At 39.9% G+C, this 22,574-nt stretch overlaps 1 protein-coding gene across 1 annotated transcript in view; it reads left to right on the top strand.

The window, feature by feature from the left end:
• PARVA (parvin alpha) overlaps nt 1-22,574 on the top strand; it is a 293,074-nt gene that overhangs the window by 237,856 nt on the left and 32,644 nt on the right. The window contains exon 9 of the mRNA XM_053720259.1: nt 20,088-20,149. Within this exon, the coding sequence (XP_053576234.1) occupies nt 20,088-20,149 (62 nt within the window). The remainder of the gene's footprint in view (nt 1-20,087; nt 20,150-22,574) is intronic.

The following is a 22,574-nucleotide window of genomic DNA, read 5'->3' as shown; positions in this document are numbered from 1 at the left end:
ACATGAAAGAATGAATGGGGCCATGTATCGTGAGATTTTGAGTGCAAACCTCCTTCCATCAGCAAGGGCATTGAAGATGAAACGTGGCTGGGTCTTTCAGCATGGCAATGATCCCAAACACACCGCCCGGGCAACGAAGGAGTGGCTTCGTAAGAAGCATTTCAAGGTCCTGGAGTGGCCTAGCCAGTCTCCAGATCTCAAACCCATAGAAAACCTTTGGAGGGAGTTGAAAGACGGTGTTGCCCAGCGACAGCCCCAAAACATCACTGCTCTAGAGGAGATCTGCATGCAGGAATGAGCCAACATACCAGCAACAGTGTGTGACAACCTTGTGAAGACTTACAGAAAATGTTTGACCTCTGTCATTGCCAACAAAGGATATATAACAAAGTATTGAGATTAACTTTTTGATATTGACCAAATACTTATTTTCCACCATAATTTGCAAATAAATTCTTTCCAAATCAGACAATGTGATTGTCTGAATTTGTTTCCACATTTTGTCTCTCATAGTTGAGGTATACCTATGATGAAAATTACAGGCCTCTCTCATCTTCTTACCAAACACATATACATGCACATAAATATATACACACACACACATACGTGCACATAAATATATATATATATATATATATATACATATATTATATATATATATATATATATATATATATATATATATATATACACACAGTACTGTGCAAAAGTCTTAGGCCACAATTAGATTTGTTGTGTTAGCAATGGTATAATGACCATATATAATTATTTATCAGTCTCTTTATTAGAATATAACCAAAAAATACAGGATATTTATATGCAGTTAAAAAACAGGGTGAAAAAACAGAAATACAGCTTCTATAGGCTAAAGTGGCAAGTATTTAGTGTCACCTCCCCTTACACTCGAGCAATAGCAGGAACCTGATTCTCATAAATCTAAATGGAATGGAACCCTAATTCATAACATTGCTAACACCTATATCTGTCCTACTATTTCATGTCAAAATGACTGCTGTGAAAAAGGTCTATTACACCAGGTTTGTGCAAGACATGCTTGAGCATTACATACACATGTGGTATGAGTTTTATTAATTGGAAGCTTGCTAATGAGACCAACTTTCAATCTCATCATTCCATTCAAAATGCTAAAGATCACAGAATTTGACAGACAAAATCATACTTTAGCATAAGCAAGGCCACTCTCAAAGGGAAATTAGCAAACAAACTGGATTCTTAAGATGTCGTATTCAAGCTGTTATAAAGAAATTTGAAGAATCAGGAGAGATCAAGGGCAAAAAAAGGACTGGAAAGCCAAGAAAACTTACAAAATCCGATGAAAAGTTTTTCAGAGTTTCTTCTTTAAGGACCTGGTTCAGCATCTGGCAGCTTCATCGGAATGCCAAGTTGACCCTTCTACTGTCTGAAGATGCTTGATCAGGAATGGTCTTTGTGGAAGGGTAGTAGCCAAGAAACCAATTTTTTATGCTAAAGCTCACAAAGATTGGAATGAAGATCATTGGAAAAGAGTATTATGGAGTGACGAATCTAGGTTTAAAATTCTTGGATCCAATCGTCTACATTATGTGAGAAAAATAGTTGGAGAGAGATGGAAGAATGAGTGATTGCGACCTTCAGTAAAACATGGTGGAGGGTCTGTCCTGGTTTGGGGCTGCATTTCTGCCAGTGGTGTTGGCAATATTGTCTGAATTGATGGGATCATGAGTACTGAAAAGTACAGACAGGTTTTAATTCATCATGCCATTCCTTCTGGAAAGTGCCTGATTGGGAATGGTTTTATTTTTCAGCATGATAACGATTCCAAGCACACTGCTAATGCAGTGAAATCATATATGGAGTGAAAAACAGCTGATAAAACACTGACAGTCATGGACTTGCCTCCACAGACTCTAGATCTGAATATTATAGAGGTAGTATGGGATCACCTGTACAGAGAAAGTAATGAAAGACAACCTAACTCTAAACTCTGGGATGTGCTAAAAGAAGCCTGGTATAATATACTAGAAGATTACTTGAGAAAACTTCAGAACAGTCTCCCCAAAAGAGTTCAAGATGTGCTTAGTGCCAAGGGAGGTCACACTAAATAATGACTTTTTTGCCTAAAAAAGCCATTTTGTTCTGAAATTTTAGTTTTTTGTATTTTGTGTACATATGACCTGTTTTTTCTGTTTCTATCTTAATAAAGACACCGAAAAATAAATATGGACGGTGATTAAAAACTTTACAAAAAAAACAAAGCTGATGGTTGCACAGTACTGTGTATGTGTGTGTGTGTATGTATGTATATATATATATATATATTTCTCTTGTTAAGTGTGTTCAGTCCATGGGTCATCCATTACTTATCGGATATATTCTCCTCCCCAACAGGAAGTTGCAAGAGGATCACCCAAGCAGAGCTGCTATATAGCTCCTCCCCTCACATGTCATATCCAGTCATTCTCTTGCAACCTTCAACAAAGAAGGAGGTCGCGGGAGGAGTTGGAGTTTTTACTTAATTATTCTTCAATCAAAAGTTTGTTATTTTAAATGGCACCGGAGTGTGCTGTTTTTTCTATCTCAGGCAGTATTTGGAAGAAGAAACTGCCTGCGTTTTCTATGATCTTAGCAGGCGTAACTAAGATCCACTGGCTGTTCTCGACATTCTGAGGAGTGGGGTAACTTCAGAACATGGGAATAGCATGCGGGGTCCACCGCAAAATGAGGTATGTGCAGTACAATATTTTCTGGGAATGGAATTGACTAAGAAAATACTGCTGTTACCCGTATGATGTAAGTACAGCCTTAAATGCAGTAGTAGTGACTGGTATCAGGCTTATAAATGTATGCACAGTAGAGTTATTTTCTAGGGACTAGAATTTGACTGTGAAAATACTGTTAATACTGAAATAATGCTTAAGCCTTATCTGCAGTGGTAGCGACTGGTTGCAGGCTTAGTAATAACTTTGCATGACATTTAAAGTTTATTTTCAAAACGTTTACTGGCATGTTATTCGTTTTGTGAGGTACTTTGGTGATAAATCCTTTGGGCATGAATTTTTTTCCACATGGCTAACGCATATTTCTGCATAGAAACCGTTATATCAGGTCTCCCACTGTTGTAAATGAGCGGGAGGGGCCTCTTTTTAGCGCCTTGTTGCGCAGTTAAAATTCTAGCACAGTCTTCCTGCTTCTTCCTCCTTGATCCAGGATGTCTCTAGAGAGCTCAGGGGTCTTCAAAATTCGTTTTTTGAGGGAGGTAATCAGTCACAGCAAACCTGTGACAGTGTGTTAGACTGTGATAAAAACGTTTTATATTAATTTGATATTGGTTTTTTTGGGTACTGAGGGGTTAATCATCCGGTTGCTAATGGGTGCAATCCTCTGCTAATTAATACATTTAAAGAATTGTTGACTATAACTGAATTATTCTTTAGTTACTCAACTGTGTTTTTTAAAAGCGCTGCAGCGTTTTTTATATTGCTTGCAAACTTATTGAAAGTATTTTCCAAGCTTGCTAGCTTCATTGCTAGTCTGTTTAAACATGTCTGATACAGAGGAATCTGCTTGTTCATTATTTTTAAAAGCCATTGTGGAGCCCAATAGAAATATGTGTACCAATTGTATTGATTACTTTGAAAAATCAATCTGTACCGCTTAAAAAATTATCACCAGACAACGAGGGGGCAGTTATGCCGTCTAACTCTCCTCACGTGTCAGTACCTTCGTCTCCCGCTCGGGAGGTGCGTGAGATTGAGGCGCCAAGTACATCAAGGCCCTTACAAATCACTTTACATGATATGGCTAATGTTATGAAAGAAGTATTATACAATATGCCAGAGTTAAGAGGCAAGCGCGACAGTTCTGGGTTAAGGACAGAGCGCGCCGATGACACGAGAGCCATGTCTGATACTGCGTCACAATTTGCAGAACATGAGGACGGAGAGCTTCATTCTGTGGGTGACGGTTCTGATTCGGGGAGACCGGATTCAGAAATTTCAAATTTTAAATTTAAGCTTGAGAACCTCCGCGTGTTGCTAGGGGAGGTGTTAGCGGCTCTGAATGATTGTGACACGGTGGCAATCCCAGAGAAATTATGTAAGCTGGATAAATACTACGCTGTGCCGGTGTGTACTGACGTTTTTCCTATACCAAAGAGGCTTACAGATATTATTAGTAAGGAGTGGGAAAGACCCGGTGTGCCTTTTTCCCCTCCTCCGATATTTAGAAAAATGTTCCCTATAGACGCCACCACACGAGACTTATGGCAGACGGTCCCTAAGGTGGAGGGAGCAGTTTCTACTTTAGCCAAGTGTACCACTATCCCGGTGGAGGATAGCTGTGCTTTCTCAGATCCAATGGATAAAAAATTAGAGGGTTATCTTAAGAAAATGTTTATTCAACAAGGTTTTATATTACAGCCTCTTGCATGCATTGCGCCTGTCACTGCTGCAGCGGCATTCTGGTTTGAGTCTCTGGAAGAGGCGATTCGCACAGCACCATTGGATGAGTCTCTGAGCAAGATTAGAACCCTTAAGCTGGCTAATGCGTTTGTTTCGGATGCCGTAGTGCATTTAACCAAACTTACCGCTAAAAATTCAGGATTCGCCATACAGGCGCGCAGAGCGCTTTGGCTTAAATCCGGGTCAGCAGATGTAACTTCTAAGTCTAAATTACTAAACATTCCTTTCAAAGGGCAGACCTTATTCGGGCCCGGCTTGAAGGAAATTATTGCTGACATTACTGGAGGTAAGGGCCACACCCTTCCTCAGGACAGGGCCAAATCGAAGGCCAAACAGTCTAATTTTCGTGCCTTTCGTAATTTCAAGGCAGGAGCAGCATCAACTTCCTCCGCTCCAAAACAGGAAGGAACTGCTGCTCGTTACAGACAGGGTTGGAAAGGCAATCAGTCATGGAACAAGGGCAAGCAGGCCAGAAAGCCTACTTCCGCCCCTAAGACAGCATGAAGTCAGGGCCCCCTTTCCGGAGACGGATCTAGTGAGGGGCAGACTCTCTCTCTTCGCCCAGGCTTGGGCAAGAGATGTACAGGATCCCTGGACGCTGGAGATTATATCTCAGGGATATCTTCTGGATTTCAAGACTTCTCCTCCACAAGGGAGGTTTCATCTGTCAAGGTTATCAACAAACCTAGTAAAGAAAGAGGCATTTCTACAATGTGTAGAAGACCTCTTAGTGATGGGAGTGATCCACCCAGTTCCGCGGACGGAACAGGGGCAAGGGTTTTATTCAAATCTGTTTGTGGTTCCCAAGAAAGAGGGAACCTTCAGACCAATCTTAGATTTAAAAATCTTAAACAAATTCCTAAGGGTTCCATCGTTCAAGATGGAAACCATTCGGTCCATCCTACCCATGATCCAAGAGGGTCAATATATGACCACAGTGGATTTAAAGGATGCCTACCTTCACATACCGATTCACAAAGATCATTATCGGTACCTAAGGTTTGCCTTTCTAGACAGGCATTACCAGTTTGTAGCACTTCCCTTCGGGTTGGCTACGGCCCCGAGAATTTTTACAAAGGTTCTGGGCTCACTTCAGGCGGTACTAAGACCACGAGGCATAGCGGTGGCCCCGTACCTAGACGACATTCTGATACAAGCGTCAAGTTTTCAAAATGCAAAGTCTCATACAGAGATAGTTCTAGCATTTCTGAGGTCGCATGGGTGGAAAGTGAACGTGGAAAAGAGTTCTCTGTTACCACTCACAAGGGTCCCTTTTCTAGGGACTCTTATAGATTCTGTAGAGATGAAGATTTACCTGACGGAGTCCAGGCTATCAAAACTTCTCAATGCTTGCCGTGTCCTTCACTCCATTCCAAGCCCATCAGTAGCTCAGTGCATGGAAGTGATCGGCTTAATGGTCGCGGCAATGGACATAGTGCCATTTGCGCGCCTACATCTCAGACCGCTGCAACTATGCATGCTAAGTCAATGGAACGGGGATTACTCAGATCTGTCCCCTTTGCTAAATCTGGACCAGGAGACCAGAGATTCTCTTCTCTGGTGGTTATCACGGGTTCATCTGTCCAAAGGAATGTCCTTTCGCAGACCAGATTGGACGATTGTAACAACAGATGCCAGCCTACTAGGCTGGGGAGCAGTCTGGAACTCCCTGAACGCTCAGGGATCGTGGACTCAGGAGGAGAAACTCCTCCCAATAAACATACTAGAATTAAGGGCAATATTCAATGCTCTTCTAGCTTGGCCTCAGTTGGCAACACTGAGGTTCATCAGATTTCAGTCGGACAACATCACGACTGTGACTTACATTAATCATCAAGGGGGAACCAGGAGTTCCCTAGCGATGTTGGAAGTCTCGAAGATAATTCGCTGGGCAGAGTCTCACTCTTGCCACCTGTCAGCGATCTACATCCCAGGCGTGGAGAACTGGGAGGCGGATTTTTTAAGTCGCCAGACTTTTCATCCGGGGGAGTGGGAACTTCACCCGGAGGTATTTGCCCAACTAATTCTTCGTTGGGGCAAACCGGATCTGGATCTCATGGCATCTCGCCAGAACGCCAAGCTTCCTTGTTACGGATCCAGGTCCAGGGACCCGGGAGCGGTGCTGGTAGATGCACTAGCAGCCCCTTGGGTTTTCAACATAGCTTATGTGTTTCCACCTTTTCCGTTGCTTCCTCGACTGATTGCCAGGATCAAACAGGAGAGAGCATCGGTGATTCTGATAGCGCCTGCGTGGCCACGCAGGACCTGGTATGCAGACCTAGTGGACATGTCGTCCTGTCCACCATGGTCTCTACCCCTGAGGCAGGACCTTCTAATTCAGGGTCCTTTCAACCATCCAAACCTAATTTCTCTGAGGCTGACTGCTTGGAAATTGAACGCTTGATTCTATCAAAGCGTGGGTTTTCGGATTCGGTTATTGATACATTAATACAGGCTCGGAAACCTGTTACCAGAAAAATTTACCACAAGATATGGCGTAAATATTTATATTGGTGTGAATCCAAAAGTTACTCATGGAGTAAGGTTAGGATTCCTAGGATATTGTCTTTTCTACAAGAGGGTTTAGAAAAGGGCTTATCCGCTAGTTCACTAAAGGGACAGATTTCTGCTCTGTCTATTCTTTTACACAAGCGTCTGGCAGAGAATCCAGACGTCCAGGCTTTTTGTCAGGCTTTGGCTAGGATTAAGCCTGTGTTTAAAGCTGTTGCTCCTCCGTGGAGCTTAAACTTGGTTCTTAAAGTTCTCCAGGGTGTTCCGTTTGAACCCCTTCATTCCATTGATATTAAGCTTTTATCTTGGAAAGTTCTGTTTTTGATGGCTATTTCCTCAGCTCGAAGAGTCTCTGAGTTATCTGCCTTACATTGTGATTCTCCTTATCTGATCTTTCATTCAGACAAGGTAGTCCTGCGTACTAAACCTGGGTTTTTACCTAAGGTTGTTTCTAACAAGAATATCAATCAAGAGATTGTTGTTCCATCCTTATGTCCTAATCCTTCTTCAAAGAAGGAACGTCTTTTGCATAATCTAGACGTGGTCCGTGCTCTGAAGTTCTACTTTCAGGCAACTAAAGATTTTCGACAAACTTCTTCTCTGTTTGTCGTTTACTCTGGACAGAGGAGAGGTCAAAAGGCTTCGGCTACCTCTTTCTCTTTTTGGCTTCGTAGCATAATACGCTTAGCTTATGAGACTGCTGGTCAGCAGCCTCCTGAAAGAATTACAGCTCATTCCACTAGAGCTGTGGCTTCCACCTGGGCCTTTAAGAATGAGGCCTCTGTTGAACAGATTTGCAAGGCTGCAACTTGGTCTTCGCTTCATACTTTTTCCAAATTTTCCAAATTTGACACTTTTGCTTCTTCGGAGGCTGTTTTTGGGAGAAAGGTTCTACAGGCAGTGGTTCCTTCTGTCTAATGTTCCTGCCTTGTCCCTCCCATCATCCGTGTACTTTAGCTTTGGTATTGGTATCCCATAAGTAATGGATGACCCGTGGACTGAACACACTTAACAAGAGAAAACATAATTTATGCTTACCTGATAAATTTATTTCTCTTGTAGTGTGTTCAGTCCACGGCCCGCCCTGTCTATTTGAGGCAGGTTCTACATTTTAAATTATAACTCCAGTCACCACTGCACCCTATAGTTTCTCCTTTCTCGTCTTGTTTCGGTCGAATGACTGGATATGACATGTGAGGGGAGGAGCTATATAGCAGCTCTGCTTGGGTGATCCTCTTGCAACTTCCTGTTGGGGAGGAGAATATATCCCATAAGTAATGGATGACCCGTGGACTGAACACACTACAAGAGAAATAAATTTATCAGGTAAGCATAAATTATGTTATATATACAGGTGAAACTCGAAAAACTAGAATATCGTGCAAAAGTTAATTTATTTCACTAATGCAACTTAAAAGGTGAAACTAATATATGAGATATACTCATTACATGCAAAGCAAGATAGTTCAAGACGTGATTTGTCATAATTGTGATGATTATGGTTTACAGCTCATGAAAACCCCAATCCCACAATCTCAGAAAATTAGAATATTGTGAAAAGGTGCAATATTCTAGGCTCAAAGTGTCCTACTCTAATCAGCTAATTAAGCCATAACACCTGCAAAGGGTTCCTGAGCCTTTAAATGGTCTCTCAGTCTGGTTTAATAGGAATCACAATCATGGGAAAGACTTCTGACCTGACAGTTGTGCAGAAAACCATCATTGACACCCTCCATAAGGAGGGAAAGCCTCAAAAGGTAATTGCAAAAGAAGTTGGATGTTCCCAAAGTCCTATATCAAAGCACATTAATAGAAAGTTATGTGGAAGGATTGTCAGGAAAAGGCCATTCAAAAGTGTTGGGGACTTTCACAAGGAGTGGACTGAGGCTGGAGTCAGTGCATCAAGAGCCACCACACACAGACGGATACTGGACATGGGCTTCAAATGTTGTATTCCTCTTGTCAAGCCACTCCTGAACAACAAACAATGTCAGAAGCGTCTTACCTGGGCTAAAGAAAAACAGACCTGGTCTGTTGCTCAGTGGTCCAAAATCCTCTTTTCTGATGAGAGAAAATTTTGCATCTCATTTGGAAACCAAGGACCCAGAGTATGGAGGAAGAATGGAGAGGCACACACTGCAAGATGCTTGAAGTCCACTGTGAAGTTTCCACAGTCTGTGTTGATTTGGGGAGCCATGTCATATGCTGATGTTGGTCCACTGTGCTTCATTAGGTCCAGGGTCAATGCAGACGTCTACCAGGAGATTTTGGAGCACTTCATGCTTCCTTCCTCAGACAAGCTCTATGGGGATGCTGACTTCATTTTCCAGCAGGACTTGGCACCTGCCCATACTGCCAAAAGCACCAAAACCTGGTTCAATGACCGTGGGATTACTGTGCTTGACTGGCCAGCAAACTCGCCTGACCGGAACCCCATAGAGAATCTATGGGGCATTGCTAAGAGAAAGATAAGAGACATGAGACCGAACAATGCAGAAGAGCTGAAGGCCGCTATTGAAGCATTCTGGTCTTCCATAACACCTCAGCAGTGCCACAGGCTGATATCTTCCATGCCACGCCGCATTGAGGCAGTAATTGCTGCAAAAGAGGCCCAAACCAAGTACTGAGTACATACAGTATGCATGCTTATACTTTTCAGAGGTCCGATATATGTACAATCCTTGTTTTATTGATTGCATGTAATATTCTAATTTTCTGAGATTGTGGATTTGGGGTTTTCATGAGCTGTAAGCCATAATCATCACAATTATGATAAATCACGGCTTGAACTATCTTGCTTTGCATGTAATGAGTCTATATCATATATTAGTTTCACCTTTTAAGTTGCATTAGTGAAATAAATGAACTTTTGCACGATATTCTAATTTTTCGAGTTTCACCTGTATGTATATATATATATATATATATATATATATATATATATATATATATACATATACACACAGACGTGGCTTGAAATTTCCAGTGGTCCACTAGACCCGGACTCTTAGAAATTGCAGCGGACAAGTTAGAAATTAGATTTTTCCTATGTTTAACGTTGAGTGGGCTAGTAGATTTTACCCCTGACTAGTAAGCCATAGTGATACGTTTCCACCCTATTTATATATATATATATATATATATATATATATATATATATAGATATATATATATAGATATATATATACAGTATATATACTGTGTATGTATATATATATATATATATATATATGTGTCTTCGTATGTATGTATATATGTATGTGTGCAGTGTTTTATAACTTACTATATCAATAGAAAATCATAGTTTAAAAGTTTGTGAAGAACGCCACTATTTGACCTTAGCGCACCTATGGTTTATCACACCTTCAGCCTAGTGCTCGAGCAATAGCTGACATCACACCCCCATAGAAGTCTATTATGTGGGGGATTTATCTAACTTGATATCCAACATCCAGATGTTAGCGCACCCTCAACTTTTGCTCGGTCGCTAATATACTACTTTTCATTTGTTATCTAGGCCTGTATGTGTGTTGTGTGTTCTTCTTAATAGATCTTATTTTGCTGTATGATGAAAAATAACTTTTTACTTCTCTCATGACCTTCGCACGGCCATATATATAATCAGCCATATGTACTATTAAAGGGTAATTACAATTTGTACAATTTAAGACATGGGGTAAAAAACAAGTGAGGGGAGCTGTGTGTATTTCAATACATAAATAATATGTGTTACCGTGACCTTTAAATGAGCTTCTCGTATTGGTTTCAAAATTCAATCATAATATATATTGCGCTGTGATAAGGTAAACAAATAGGTGAAAATTGGGTGAAAATAGTGAAAATATGACTACAAGAGGTTAAAAAACAAAATATTTAATTGTTGCCATACAAAACAATATATTCTGATAGGATAATAAGTGGTAAAGAGCTCTATTACCTTGCGTATATTATATATTAAAATTCCTTAATCAAAAGTTAAAATTGACAATAAATTCACAATAAATTCATGCTATAGTGTTCAAAGCATATGATAAAAACAGATTAAGTTAAAATAATTAACGTAGGAGGTGGAAATAAATGTTCATCTGATGAATTGCAAGTATCTTTTGATGTGACTTTAGATGTGACTTTTAGTTGGAAATGAAATTACTCACAGTTTGCATGAAATAATTTTTCCAGGTGTCTGATTGGTTGAAACAGACAAGCCTTTATGTGAATAAAATAATTTTTCCGCTGTAGTTAAAACTTGTAGATCGAAATTATAGATGATGATAACAACTACTGGATGGTAAAGATGCTGAAACTGTTTACCTAAACTGGGTTTGCAGGAGTTTCAGTTGTTGATAAAACTTGGTTCTGTATATTTAAACTGTTATCTAAGACTTGGTTTGCAGGAGTTTCAGTTGTTGGTATGACTTAATTATAGAAACTCTTTACCTTGTATTTATTTGCTGGAGTTTCTATTTTTCTGGTTGCGTGAGGTGTTTGAACGCTTCTCTTTGTAGGTGTCTGTTTGTAGCTGAAACTATATACCCTCCCAGGGTTTGCTGGAGTTTCAGTGATTGATGGTTGATCTGCAGTGAAGCTGTTTACCTTGGAAAGGTTTGCAGGAGTTTCAGACCACCTGTTGGTTATAAAAATCTTTTCTTAAGAGTTGCTGGAGCTGTATACCTTTTTCAAGGTTTGCTGGAGCTTCAGGTCTGGTGAGTGTCCACTTAAGTCTTGTGGTGCTCGGTGTATAGCAATCACCGGTAACAGATTTTTTCGTGTTCAGTCCTGGGTAGTCTCAGATGCAGACTTGAGTTGTTGGAGTGCACACTAGGGGCAAATCTACGCGTTTCGGCTTCAGCCTTTTATCAAGATGCCCAAGGTGTGCTGGTCTTGAGTTTTTAAAGGTGTAGGCGTTCCAATTTATGTATTTATTTTCATCAATTTTATCAATATCTTGTTTTACCATTTTTTCAAAGAGTTTAATAGATTCACTTTTTTCATTTGTTGGATAAAATGTGGAAGTGGCTTTTAGATTTGTATGTTTATATCTAGATTCATTTTCTTTGAGGATTTTGTTTTCTACAGGATTTTTGATAAAATATCTTTTTAAAGTGAGCTTTCGAATATATTGGTTTATGTTTATTAGAGTATCAAATTTATTTAATTTACATGAGGGTGCAAAGGATAGGCCTTTATTGAGTACTGATTCTTGTAGTGGATTTAAAGGGTATTTTTGCTAATGTTGAATATTTAATTGTTCTAATATCTACAAGTTTTAAAAAGTTTTTTAAACATTTTTACATTTCAAAAAAAGTCCATAAAAATTATCAAAATATTTTTTTATTGTTTCCTATTTTATAAATGTCATATTTTATTTATCAATTTTCCTATGTTCAAGGTAAAACTAAAGTCCTTTTTTCAACATAATTAAACTAATTGCTAAAAACCTATGTAGTTACCAATCAATTTGCTGATTGGCTGATCCAGATTTCAAATTGCTCCAATAAAATCACGCCTACACCTTTAAAAACTCAAGACCAGCACACCTTGGGCATCTTGATAAAGGCTGAAGCCGAAACGCGTAGATTTGCCCCTAGTGTGCACTCCAACAACTCAAGTCTGTATCTGAGACTACCCTGGATTGAACACGAAAAAATCTGTTACCGGTGATTGCTATACACCGAGCACCACAAGACTTAAGTGGACACTCACCAGACCTGAAGCTCCAGCAAACCTTGTAAAAGGTATACAGCTCCAGCAACTCTTAAGAAAAGATTTTTATAACCAACAGGTGGTCTGAAACTCCTGCAAACCTTTCCAAGGTAAACAGTTTCACTACAGACCAACCATCAATCACTGAAACTCCAGCAAACCCTGGGAGGGTATATAGTTTCAGCTACAAACAGACACCTACAAAGAGAAGCGTTCAAACACCTCACGCAACCAGAAAAATAGAAACTCCAGCAAATAAATACAAGGTAAAGAGTTTCTATAATTAAGTCATACCAACAACTGAAACTCCTGCAAACCAAGTCTTAGATAACAGTTTAAATATACAGAACCAAGTTTTATCAACAACTGAAACTCCTGCAAACCCAGTTTAGGTAAACAGTTTCAGCATCTTTACCATCCAGTAGTTGTTATCATCATCTACAATTTCGATCTACAAGTTTTAACTACAGCGGAAAAATTATTTTATTCACATAAAGGCTTGTCTGTTTCAACCAATCAGACACCTGGAAAAATTATTTCATGCAAACTGTGAGTAATTTCATTTCCAACTAAAAGTCACATCACAAGTCACATCAAAAGATACTTGCAATTCATCAGATGAACATTTATTTCCACCTCCTACGTTACATACAGAACCAAGTTTTATCAACAACTGAAACTCCTGCAAACCCAGTTTAGGTAAACAGTTTCAGCATCTTTACCATCCAGTAGTTGTTATCTTCATCTACAATTTCGATCTACAAGTTTTAACTACAGCGAAAAATTATTTTCTCCAACATTGGTGTGTCCGGTCCACGGCGTCATCCTTACTTGTGGGAAATATCTCTTCCCCAACAGGAAATGGCAAAGAGTCCCAGCAAAGCTGGCCATATAGTCCCTCCTAGGCTCCGCCCACCCCAGTCATTCTCTTTGCCGTTGCACAGGCAACATCTCCACGGAGATGGTTAAGAGTATGTGGTGTTTAGTTGTAGTTTTTTTATTCTACTATCAAGAGTTTGTTATTTTAAAATAGTGCTGGTATGTACTATTTACTCTGAAACAGAAAAGGATGAAGATTTCTGTTTGTGAGAGGAAGATGATTTTAGCAGACAGTAACTAAAATCGATTGCTGTTTCCACATAGGACTGTTGAGATGAAGTAACTTCAGTTGGGGGAAACAGTTAGCAGACTTTTCTGCTTAAGGTATGACTAGCCATATTTCTAACAAGACTGTGTAATGCTGGAAGGCTGTCATTTCCCCTCATGGGGACCGGTAAGCCATTTTCTTAGTCTCAAACAGAATAAAGGGCTTAATATGGGCTATAAAACTGGTAGACACTTTTATGGGCTAAATCGATTGCTTTATTTGGACATTTTATACATGTTTATGCTGATAATTCACACTTATAAACTTGGGGAGCGTTTTTTAACGTCAGGCACTATGTTAGACACCTTTTCCAGTCAGGAAGGGCCTTCCCAGTTGTAGGCTGAGCCTCATTTTCGCGCCATTACTGCGCAGTTGTTTTTGAGAGCAAGACATGCAGATGCATGTGTGAGGACCTGAAAGTAGTTGGAAAAGTTCCTATAAGGCGTCATTTGGTATCGTATTCCCCTCTGGGCTTGGTAAAGTCACAGCAAAGGCTGTAGCTGGGACTGTATAGGGGTTAAATCTGTAACCGGCTCCGGTTTCGTTATTTTAAGGGTTAAAGCTCTGAAAATTGGTGTGCAATACTTTTAATGCTTTAAGACACTGTGGTGAAATTTTGGTAAATTTTGAACAATTCCTTCATATTTTTTCACATATTCAGTAATAAAGTGTGCTGTTTAAAATTTAAAGAGACAGTAACGGTTTTGTTTTAAAACGGTTTTTGTGCTTTATTGACAAGTTTAAGCCTGTTTAACATGTCTGTGCCTTCAGATAAGCTATGTTCTATATGTATGAAAGCCAATGTGTCTCCCCCTTCAAAATTGTGTGATAATTGTGCCATAGCGTCCAAACAAAGTAAGGACAGTACTGCCACAGATAATGAAATTGCCCAAGATGATTCCTCAGATGAAGGGAGTAGACATGGTTCTACATCATCTCCTTCTGTGTCTACGCCAGTTTTGCCCACGCAGGAGGCCCCTAGTACTTCTAGCGCGCCAATGCTTATTACCATGCAACAATTGACGGCTGTAATGGATAACTCCATAGCAAATATTTTATCCAAAATGCCTGCATATCAGAGAAAGCGCGATTGCTCTGTTTTAAACACTGAAGAGCAGGAGGGCGCTGATGATAATTGTTCTGTCATACCCTCACCCCAATCTGAAGGGGCCATGGGGGAGGTTTTGTCAGATGGGGAAATTTCAGATTCAGGAAAAATTTCTCAACAGGCTGAACCTGATGTTGTGACATTTAAATTTAAATTAGAACATCTCCGTGCACTGCTTAAGGAGGTGTTATCTACTCTGGATGATTGTGACAACTTGGTCATTCCAGAAAAATTATGCAAGATGGACAAGTTCCTAGAGGTTCCGGTGCACCCCGACGCTTTTCCTATACCCAAGCGGGTGGCGGACATAGTGAATAAGGAGTGGGAGAAGCCCGGCATACCTTTTGTTCCCCCTCCTATATTTAAGAAATTATTTCCTATGGTCGACCCCAGAAAGGACTTATGGCAGACAGTCCCTAAGGTCGAGGGGGCAGTTTCTACTCTAAACAAACGCACTACTATTCCATATCGAGGATAGTTGTGCTTTCACAGATCCTATGGATAAAAAAATTGGAAGGTTTGCTTAAAAAGATTTTTGTACAGCAAGGTTACCTTCTACAACCCATTTCGTGCATTGTTCCTGTCACTACAGCAGCGTGGTTCTGGTTCGAGGAACTAGAAAAGTCGCTCAGTAGAGAGACTCCATATGAGGAGGTTATGGACAGAGTTCACGCACTTAAGTTGGCTAACTCTTTTATTTTAGATGCTGCTTTGCAATTAGTTAGATTAGCGGCGAAAAATTCAGGGTTTGCAATTGTGGCACGCAGAGCGCTTTGGCTAAAGTCTTGGTCAGCGGATGTATCATCCAAGACAATATTGCTTAACATCCCCTTCAAGGGTAAAACTCTCTTTGGACCAGAATTGAAAGAGATTATCTCAGACATCACTGGGGGAAAGGGTCACGCCCTCCCACAAGATAGGCCTTTCAAAGCCAAGAATAAGTCTAATTTTCGTTCCTTTCATAATTTCAGGAACGGACCGGGCTCTAATTCTGCATCCTCTAAGCAAGAGGGTAATACCTCACAGACCAAACCAGCCTGGAAACCGATGCAAGGCTGGAACAAGGGTAAGCAGGCCAAGAAGCCTGCCGCTGCTAACAAAACAGCATGAAGGAGTAGCCCCCGATCCGGGACCGGATCTAGTGGGGGGCAGACTCTCTCTCTTTGCTCAGGCTTTGGCAAGAGATGTTCAGGATCCCTGGACGCTAGAAATAGTTTCTCAGGGTTATCTTCTGGAATTCAAGGAACTACCCCCAAGGGGAAGGTTCCACATGTCTCACTTATCCTCAAACCAAATGAAGAGACAGGCGTTCTTACATTGTGTAGAAGACCTGTTAAAGATGGGAGTGATACACCCAGTTCCAATGACGGAACAAGGAATGGGATTTTACTCAAATCTGTTCGTAGTTCCCAAAAAAGAGGGAATCTTCAGACCAATTCTGGATTTAAAGATCCTAAACAAATTTCTCAGGGTACCATCGTTCAAAATGGAAACCATTCGAACGATTCTACCCACTATCCAGGAAGGTCAATTTATGACTACCGTGGATCTAAAGGATGCGTACCTACATATTCCTATCCACAAAGAACATCATCAGTTCCTAAGGTTCGCCTTTCTGGACAAACATTACCAGTTTGTGGCCCTCCCATTCGGATTAGCCACTGCTCCAAGGATTTTCACAAAGGTACTCGGGTCCCTTCTAGCGGTTCTAAGACCGAGGGGCATTGCAGTAGTACCATACTTGGACGACATTCTAATACAAGCGTCGTCCCTTTCAAAATCAAAGGCTCATACAGACATCGTTCTGGCCTTTCTCAGATCTCACGGATGGAAGGTGAACATAGAAAAAAGTTCTCTGTCTCCGTCAACAAGAGTTCCCTTCTTGGGAACAATAATAGATTCCTTAGAAATGAGGATTTTTCTGACAGATGTCAGAAAGTCAAAACTTCTAAGCGCTTGTCAAGTTCTTCATTCTGTTCCACGTCCTTCCATAGCTCAGTGCATGGAAGTAGTAGGGTTGATGGTTGCGGCAATGGACATAGTTCCTTTTGCGCGAATTCATCTAAGACCATTACAACTGTGCATGCTTAAACAGTGGAATGGGGACTATACAAACTTGTCTCCAGTGATTCAAGTAGATCAGAAGACCAGAGATTCACTCCGTTGGTGGATATCCCTGGACCACCTATCCCAGGGAATGAGCTTCCGCAGACCAGAGTGGGTCATTGTCACGACCGACGCCAGTCTAGTGGGCTGGGGTGCGGTCTGGGAATCCCTGAAAGCTCAGGGACTATGGTCTTGGGAAGAGTCTCTTCTCCCGATAAACATTCTGGAACTAAGAGCGATATTCAATGCTCTCAGGGCTTGGCCTCAGCTTGCAAAGGCCAGATTCATAAGATTCCAATCAGACAACATGACGACTGTTGCGTATATCAATCATCAGGGGGGAACAAGGAGTTCCCTGGCGATGAAAGAAGTAACCAAAATAATACAATGGGCGGAGAATCACTCCTGCCATCTATCTGCGATCCAGATCCCAGGTGTGGAAAACTGGGAAGCGGATTATCTGAGTCGTCAGACATTCCATCCGGGGGAGTGGGAACTCCACCCGGAGATTTTTGCCCAATTGACTCAATTATGGGGCATTCCGGACATGGATCTGATGGCGTCTCGTCAGAACTTCAAGGTTCCTTGCTACGGGTCCAGATCCAGGGATCCCAAGGCGACTCTATTGGATGCACTAGTAGCGCCTTGGACCTTCAACCTAGCTTATGTGTTTCCACCGTTTCCTCTCATTCCCAGGCTGGTAGCCAGGATCAAACAGGAGAGGACCTCGGTGATCTTGATAGCCCCTGCGTGACCACGCAGGACTTGGTATGCAGACCTGGTGAATATGTCATCGGTTCCACCATGGAAGCTACCTTTGAGACAGGACCTTCTTGTTCAGGGTCCATTTGAACATCCAAATCTGGTCTCCCTCCAGCTGACGGCTTGGAGATTGAACGCTTGATTCTATCAAAGCGTGGGTTTTCAGATTCTGTGATTGATACTCTGGTTCAGGCCAGAAAACCGGTAACTAGAAAGATTTACCATAAGATATGGAAAAGATATATCTGCTGGTGTGAATCCAAGGGATTACCTTGGAATAAGATAAAAATTCCTAAGATTCTTTCCTTTCTGCAAGAAGGTTTGGATAAAGGATTATCTGCGAGTTCTCTAAAGGGACAGATTTCTGCTTTATCTGTCTTACTACACAAACGACTGGCAGCTATGCCAGATGTTCAAGCATTTGTTCAGGCTCTGGTTAGGATCGAGCCTGTTTACAGACCTTTGACTCCTCCCTGGAGTTTAAATTTAGTTCTTTCAGTTCTTCAAGGGGTTCCGTTTGAACCTCTACATTCCATAGATATTAAGTTGTTATCTTGGAAAGTTTTGTTTTTGGTTGCTATTTCTTCTGCTAGAAGAGTTTCAGAGTTATCTGCTCTGCAGTGTGCTCCTCCCTATCTGGTGTTCCATGCAGATAAGGTGGTTTTGCGTACTAAGCCTGGTTTTCTTCCAAAGGTTGTTTCTAACAAAAATATTAACCAGGAGATAGTTGTACCTTCTTTGTGTCCGAATCCAGTTTCAAAGAAGGAACGTTTGTTACACAATTTGGACGTAGTCCGTGCTCTAAAATTCTATTTAGAAGCTACAAAAGATTTCAGACAAACATCTTCTCTGTTTGTCGTCTATTCTGGTAAAAGCAGAGGTCAAAAAGCGACTTCTACCTCTCTTTCCTTTTGGCTTAAAAGCATCATCCGATTGGCTTACGAGACTGCCGGACGGCAGCCTCCTGAAAGAATCACAGCTCACTCCACTAGGGCTGTGGCTTCCACATGGGCCTTCAAGAACGAGGCTTCTGTTGATCAGATATGTAAGGCAGCGACTTGGTCTTCACTGCACACCTTTGCCAAATTTTACAAATTTGATACTTTTGCTTCTTCGGAGGCTATTTTTGGGAGAAAGGTTTTGCAAGCCGTGGTGCCTTCCGTTTAGGTAACCTGATTTGCTCCCTCCCTTCATCCGTGTCCTAAAGCTTTGGTATTGGTTCCCACAAGTAAGGATGACGCCGTGGACCGGACACACCAATGTTGGAGAAAACAGAATTTATGCTTACCTGATAAATTACTTTCTCCAATGGTGTGTCCGGTCCACGGCCCGCCCTGGTTTTTTAATCAGGTCTGATGAATTATTTTCTCTAACTACAGTCACCACGGTACCATATGGTTTCTCCTATATTTTTCCTCCTGTCCGTCGGTCGAATGACTGGGGTGGGCGGAGCATAGGAGGGACTATATGGCCAGCTTTGCTGGGACTCTTTGCCATTTCCTGTTGGGGAAGAGATATTTCCCACAAGTAAGGATGACGCCGTTGGAGAAAGTAATTTATCAGGTAAGCATAAATTCTGTTTTATTCACATAAAGGCTTGTCTGTTTCAACCAATCAGACACCTGAAAAATTATTTCATGCAAACTGTGAGTAATTTCATTTCCAACTAAAAGTCACATTTAAAGTCACATCAAAAGATACTTGCAATTCATCAGATGAACATTTATTTCCACCTCCTACGTTAATTATTTTAACTTAATCTGTTTTTATCATATGCTTTGAACACTATAGCATGAATTTATTGTGAATTTATTGTCAATTTTAACTTTTGATTAAGGAATTTTAATATATAATATACGCAAGGTAATAGAGCTCTTTACCACTTATTATCCTATCAGAATATATTGTTTTGTATGGCAACAATTAAATATTTTGTTTTTTAACCTCTTGTAGTCATATTTTCACTATTTTTCACCCAATTTTCACCTATTTGTTTACCTTATCACAGCGCAATATATATTATGATTGAATTTTGAAACCAATACGAGAAGCTCATTTAAAGGTCACTGTAACACATATTATTTATATATTGAAATACACACAGCTCCCCTCACTTGTTTTTTACCCCATCGATCCCTCACAGTTGTTTGAAGGAACAGCTGTTTATCAGGGTTGAGCTGTCTCAATCCAATAGGTGCACTCACTCTTAACTGTTTTTCACTACAATTTAAGACATAAAATGTTAACATTAACCTCCAAGTTTAAAACAGTCTTTTTCTTTTTTTTTAAGAGCGAGATGCATTTGATACCCTCTTTGACCATGCTCCAGACAAACTTAATGTTGTAAAAAAGGTGAGATAAAAGGTTCTTTCATCTTTAAAGGAACAGTCTAGTCAAAATTAAACAACTTTCCAATTTACATTTATCATCAAATTTGCTTTGTATCCTTGGTATTCTTTGTTGAAAGCTAAACCTATGTAGGCTCATATGCTAATTTCTAAGCCTTTGCAGGCTGCCTCTTATCTCAGTGTATTTTTGACAGTTTTTTTAAAGCTAGACAGTGCTAGTTTATGTGTGCAATTGTGCTTACTCCTATTTAGTTATTTTGGAGTCAGCACTGATTGCCTTAAAGGCAAGTCTATCAAAAGAACTGAAATAAGGGGGCAGTCTGCAGAGGCTTAGATACAAGGTTTTCACAGAGGTAAAAAGTATATTACTATAAGTGATTTGGATAAAAGGAGTGCCTATCTTGAAGGCAAAGACAGATAATAATAACAAGTATGTATATATTTGTTAGATGTATGTATTTATTTAAAACATAGTTTAAAATCAAATATAGATTAAAAATAGATTAGTTAAACCTATTCCATAAAAAGTGTTATTAAACCTACTGCAGGAACATGTACAGAGGTTATATCCTCCTTAAAACAATATGCTGAAATTATGATAAGTTTATTGGTAGCCCAGTACTGATAGGTAATTTGATCCAAAGGTGGGAGCTGATAAGTTTCCCTTGAAAAATAGTGAGTGCCTCACAAAAGAAAAATTGCAGTGGATGTGTGAAAAAATATATAAAAAATCAACAATAAAAGTGATCACCAAAAATGTATTCAAAAATGGAAAAAACAAAAGACAAAAAATCAAAAATAGTTTAAATATTCCACAAAAATTCAGAATGTGATTGCGTGGTTAGTAAAAAAATATAAAATAAAAATAAGTTAAAAATATATATGAAATATAAAAATATAAAAGTATATATGTTGGGTATTGAATAAATACCAGTTATGTAAAACATGCCCCAGTGGTGGGCTTGTGGAGGTATTCCTTTTAAATTGTAATCATCTAGGTGAAAGTTTGAGTGTTTTAGAAAGTGCTGTAGAGAAGATCCAATATTTCCAAGGTTTTCCTCCCTTAAATTGTTTTAGTATTTGAGCCTGTGGAAAACAAATACAACATAGTACAATATTGCTAAAACAGTTATGTCAGTAATCAGAATGAAGCTTACCATGAATGTCAATGTGTTTCGGCCCTACTAGTGGGCCTTTATCAAGACTATAAATGGTGTATTATGGTAGCTTCATTTATAGTTGTGTATATCCAATCAGTATTGCAGTTATTTTGGCTCCAAAAAAACGTGTGGTACTAATTATAGAAACTGGAGGTGATACCTTCCTTTATTACCGCCTATGCCCGGATAAATCCTTATCTCCACTTAGTCGATATTATATGTTTTCTGTGTTTCTGCCTTTAGATGTAGCTATGTATTATTGGGTTCCTTATATATAAAATTGTTTGCTCCGTTGGTTATTTCATTAATGCTGTGTGTGTGTGTGTGTGTAAAAAACCGGCAGACCGGAAGTGACGTCCTAGTTTATGACGTCACTTCCGGTGTAACCATCTATACGGAGTATCACTTCCGGTTTGTCCTACATACTCTGCAGTCGACCCGATGCGATCTGCAGGTTGCCATAGTTACTAGATTGAACATAAAAAACCACAAAAAAACATAAAAAACACAAAAAAGAGGGGTTATATACAGAAAAATACATTGTTAATTATGTGTTAGTACTTGTTAATTTGCATATTGCTACCTATTCCAAGTATCACTTGTAATAGCAAGTGTTATTGATCCATGAACCTGACGCAAATTAGAATATCCTAGTCTATTAATGCATGGATTCATTGTGCAATATCACTTCTTTGTTAAGAAGTGATATTGCACAATTTATCCATGCATTAATAGACTAGGATATTCTAATTTGCGTCAGGTTCATGGATCAATAACACTTGCTATTACAAGTGATACTTGGAATAGGTAGCAATATGCAAATTAACAAGTACTAACACATATTTCACAATGTATTTTTCTGTATATAACCCCACTTTTTTGTGTTTTTATGGGTTAATACTTGTTATTATTATCTGTGTCTGCCTTCAAGATAGGCGCTCCTTGTATCCAAATCACATTTCCATTCACTCCCAGGGGTTGCTAGGGACCCTTAGTTCAAGGACTATAAGACATTCATATTGGTTAAGCGCTGTGAGATAAATTGTACCTATATTAATATAAGTGTTGGTTATGCAAAACTGGGGAATGGGTAATAAAGGGATTATCTATCTTTTTAAACAATAAAAAATCTGGAGTAGACTGTCCCTTTAAGTTTTACAGTCACCCGCAATCACAATTGACAAGTCCGCAATAACTCTTCTGAATCCCTCCTCCTACATTAGAGCAGCCAATCACATTAAAGCAGGGCGTGTCAATTTATCTCCACCA

This window comes from Bombina bombina, chromosome 7, assembly GCF_027579735.1.
Source record: "Bombina bombina isolate aBomBom1 chromosome 7, aBomBom1.pri, whole genome shotgun sequence".
NCBI lineage: Eukaryota > Metazoa > Chordata > Amphibia > Anura > Bombinatoridae > Bombina > Bombina bombina.
Note: the sequence above shows the minus strand (reverse complement) of the source record. Positions and strands in the feature narration are given on the sequence as shown.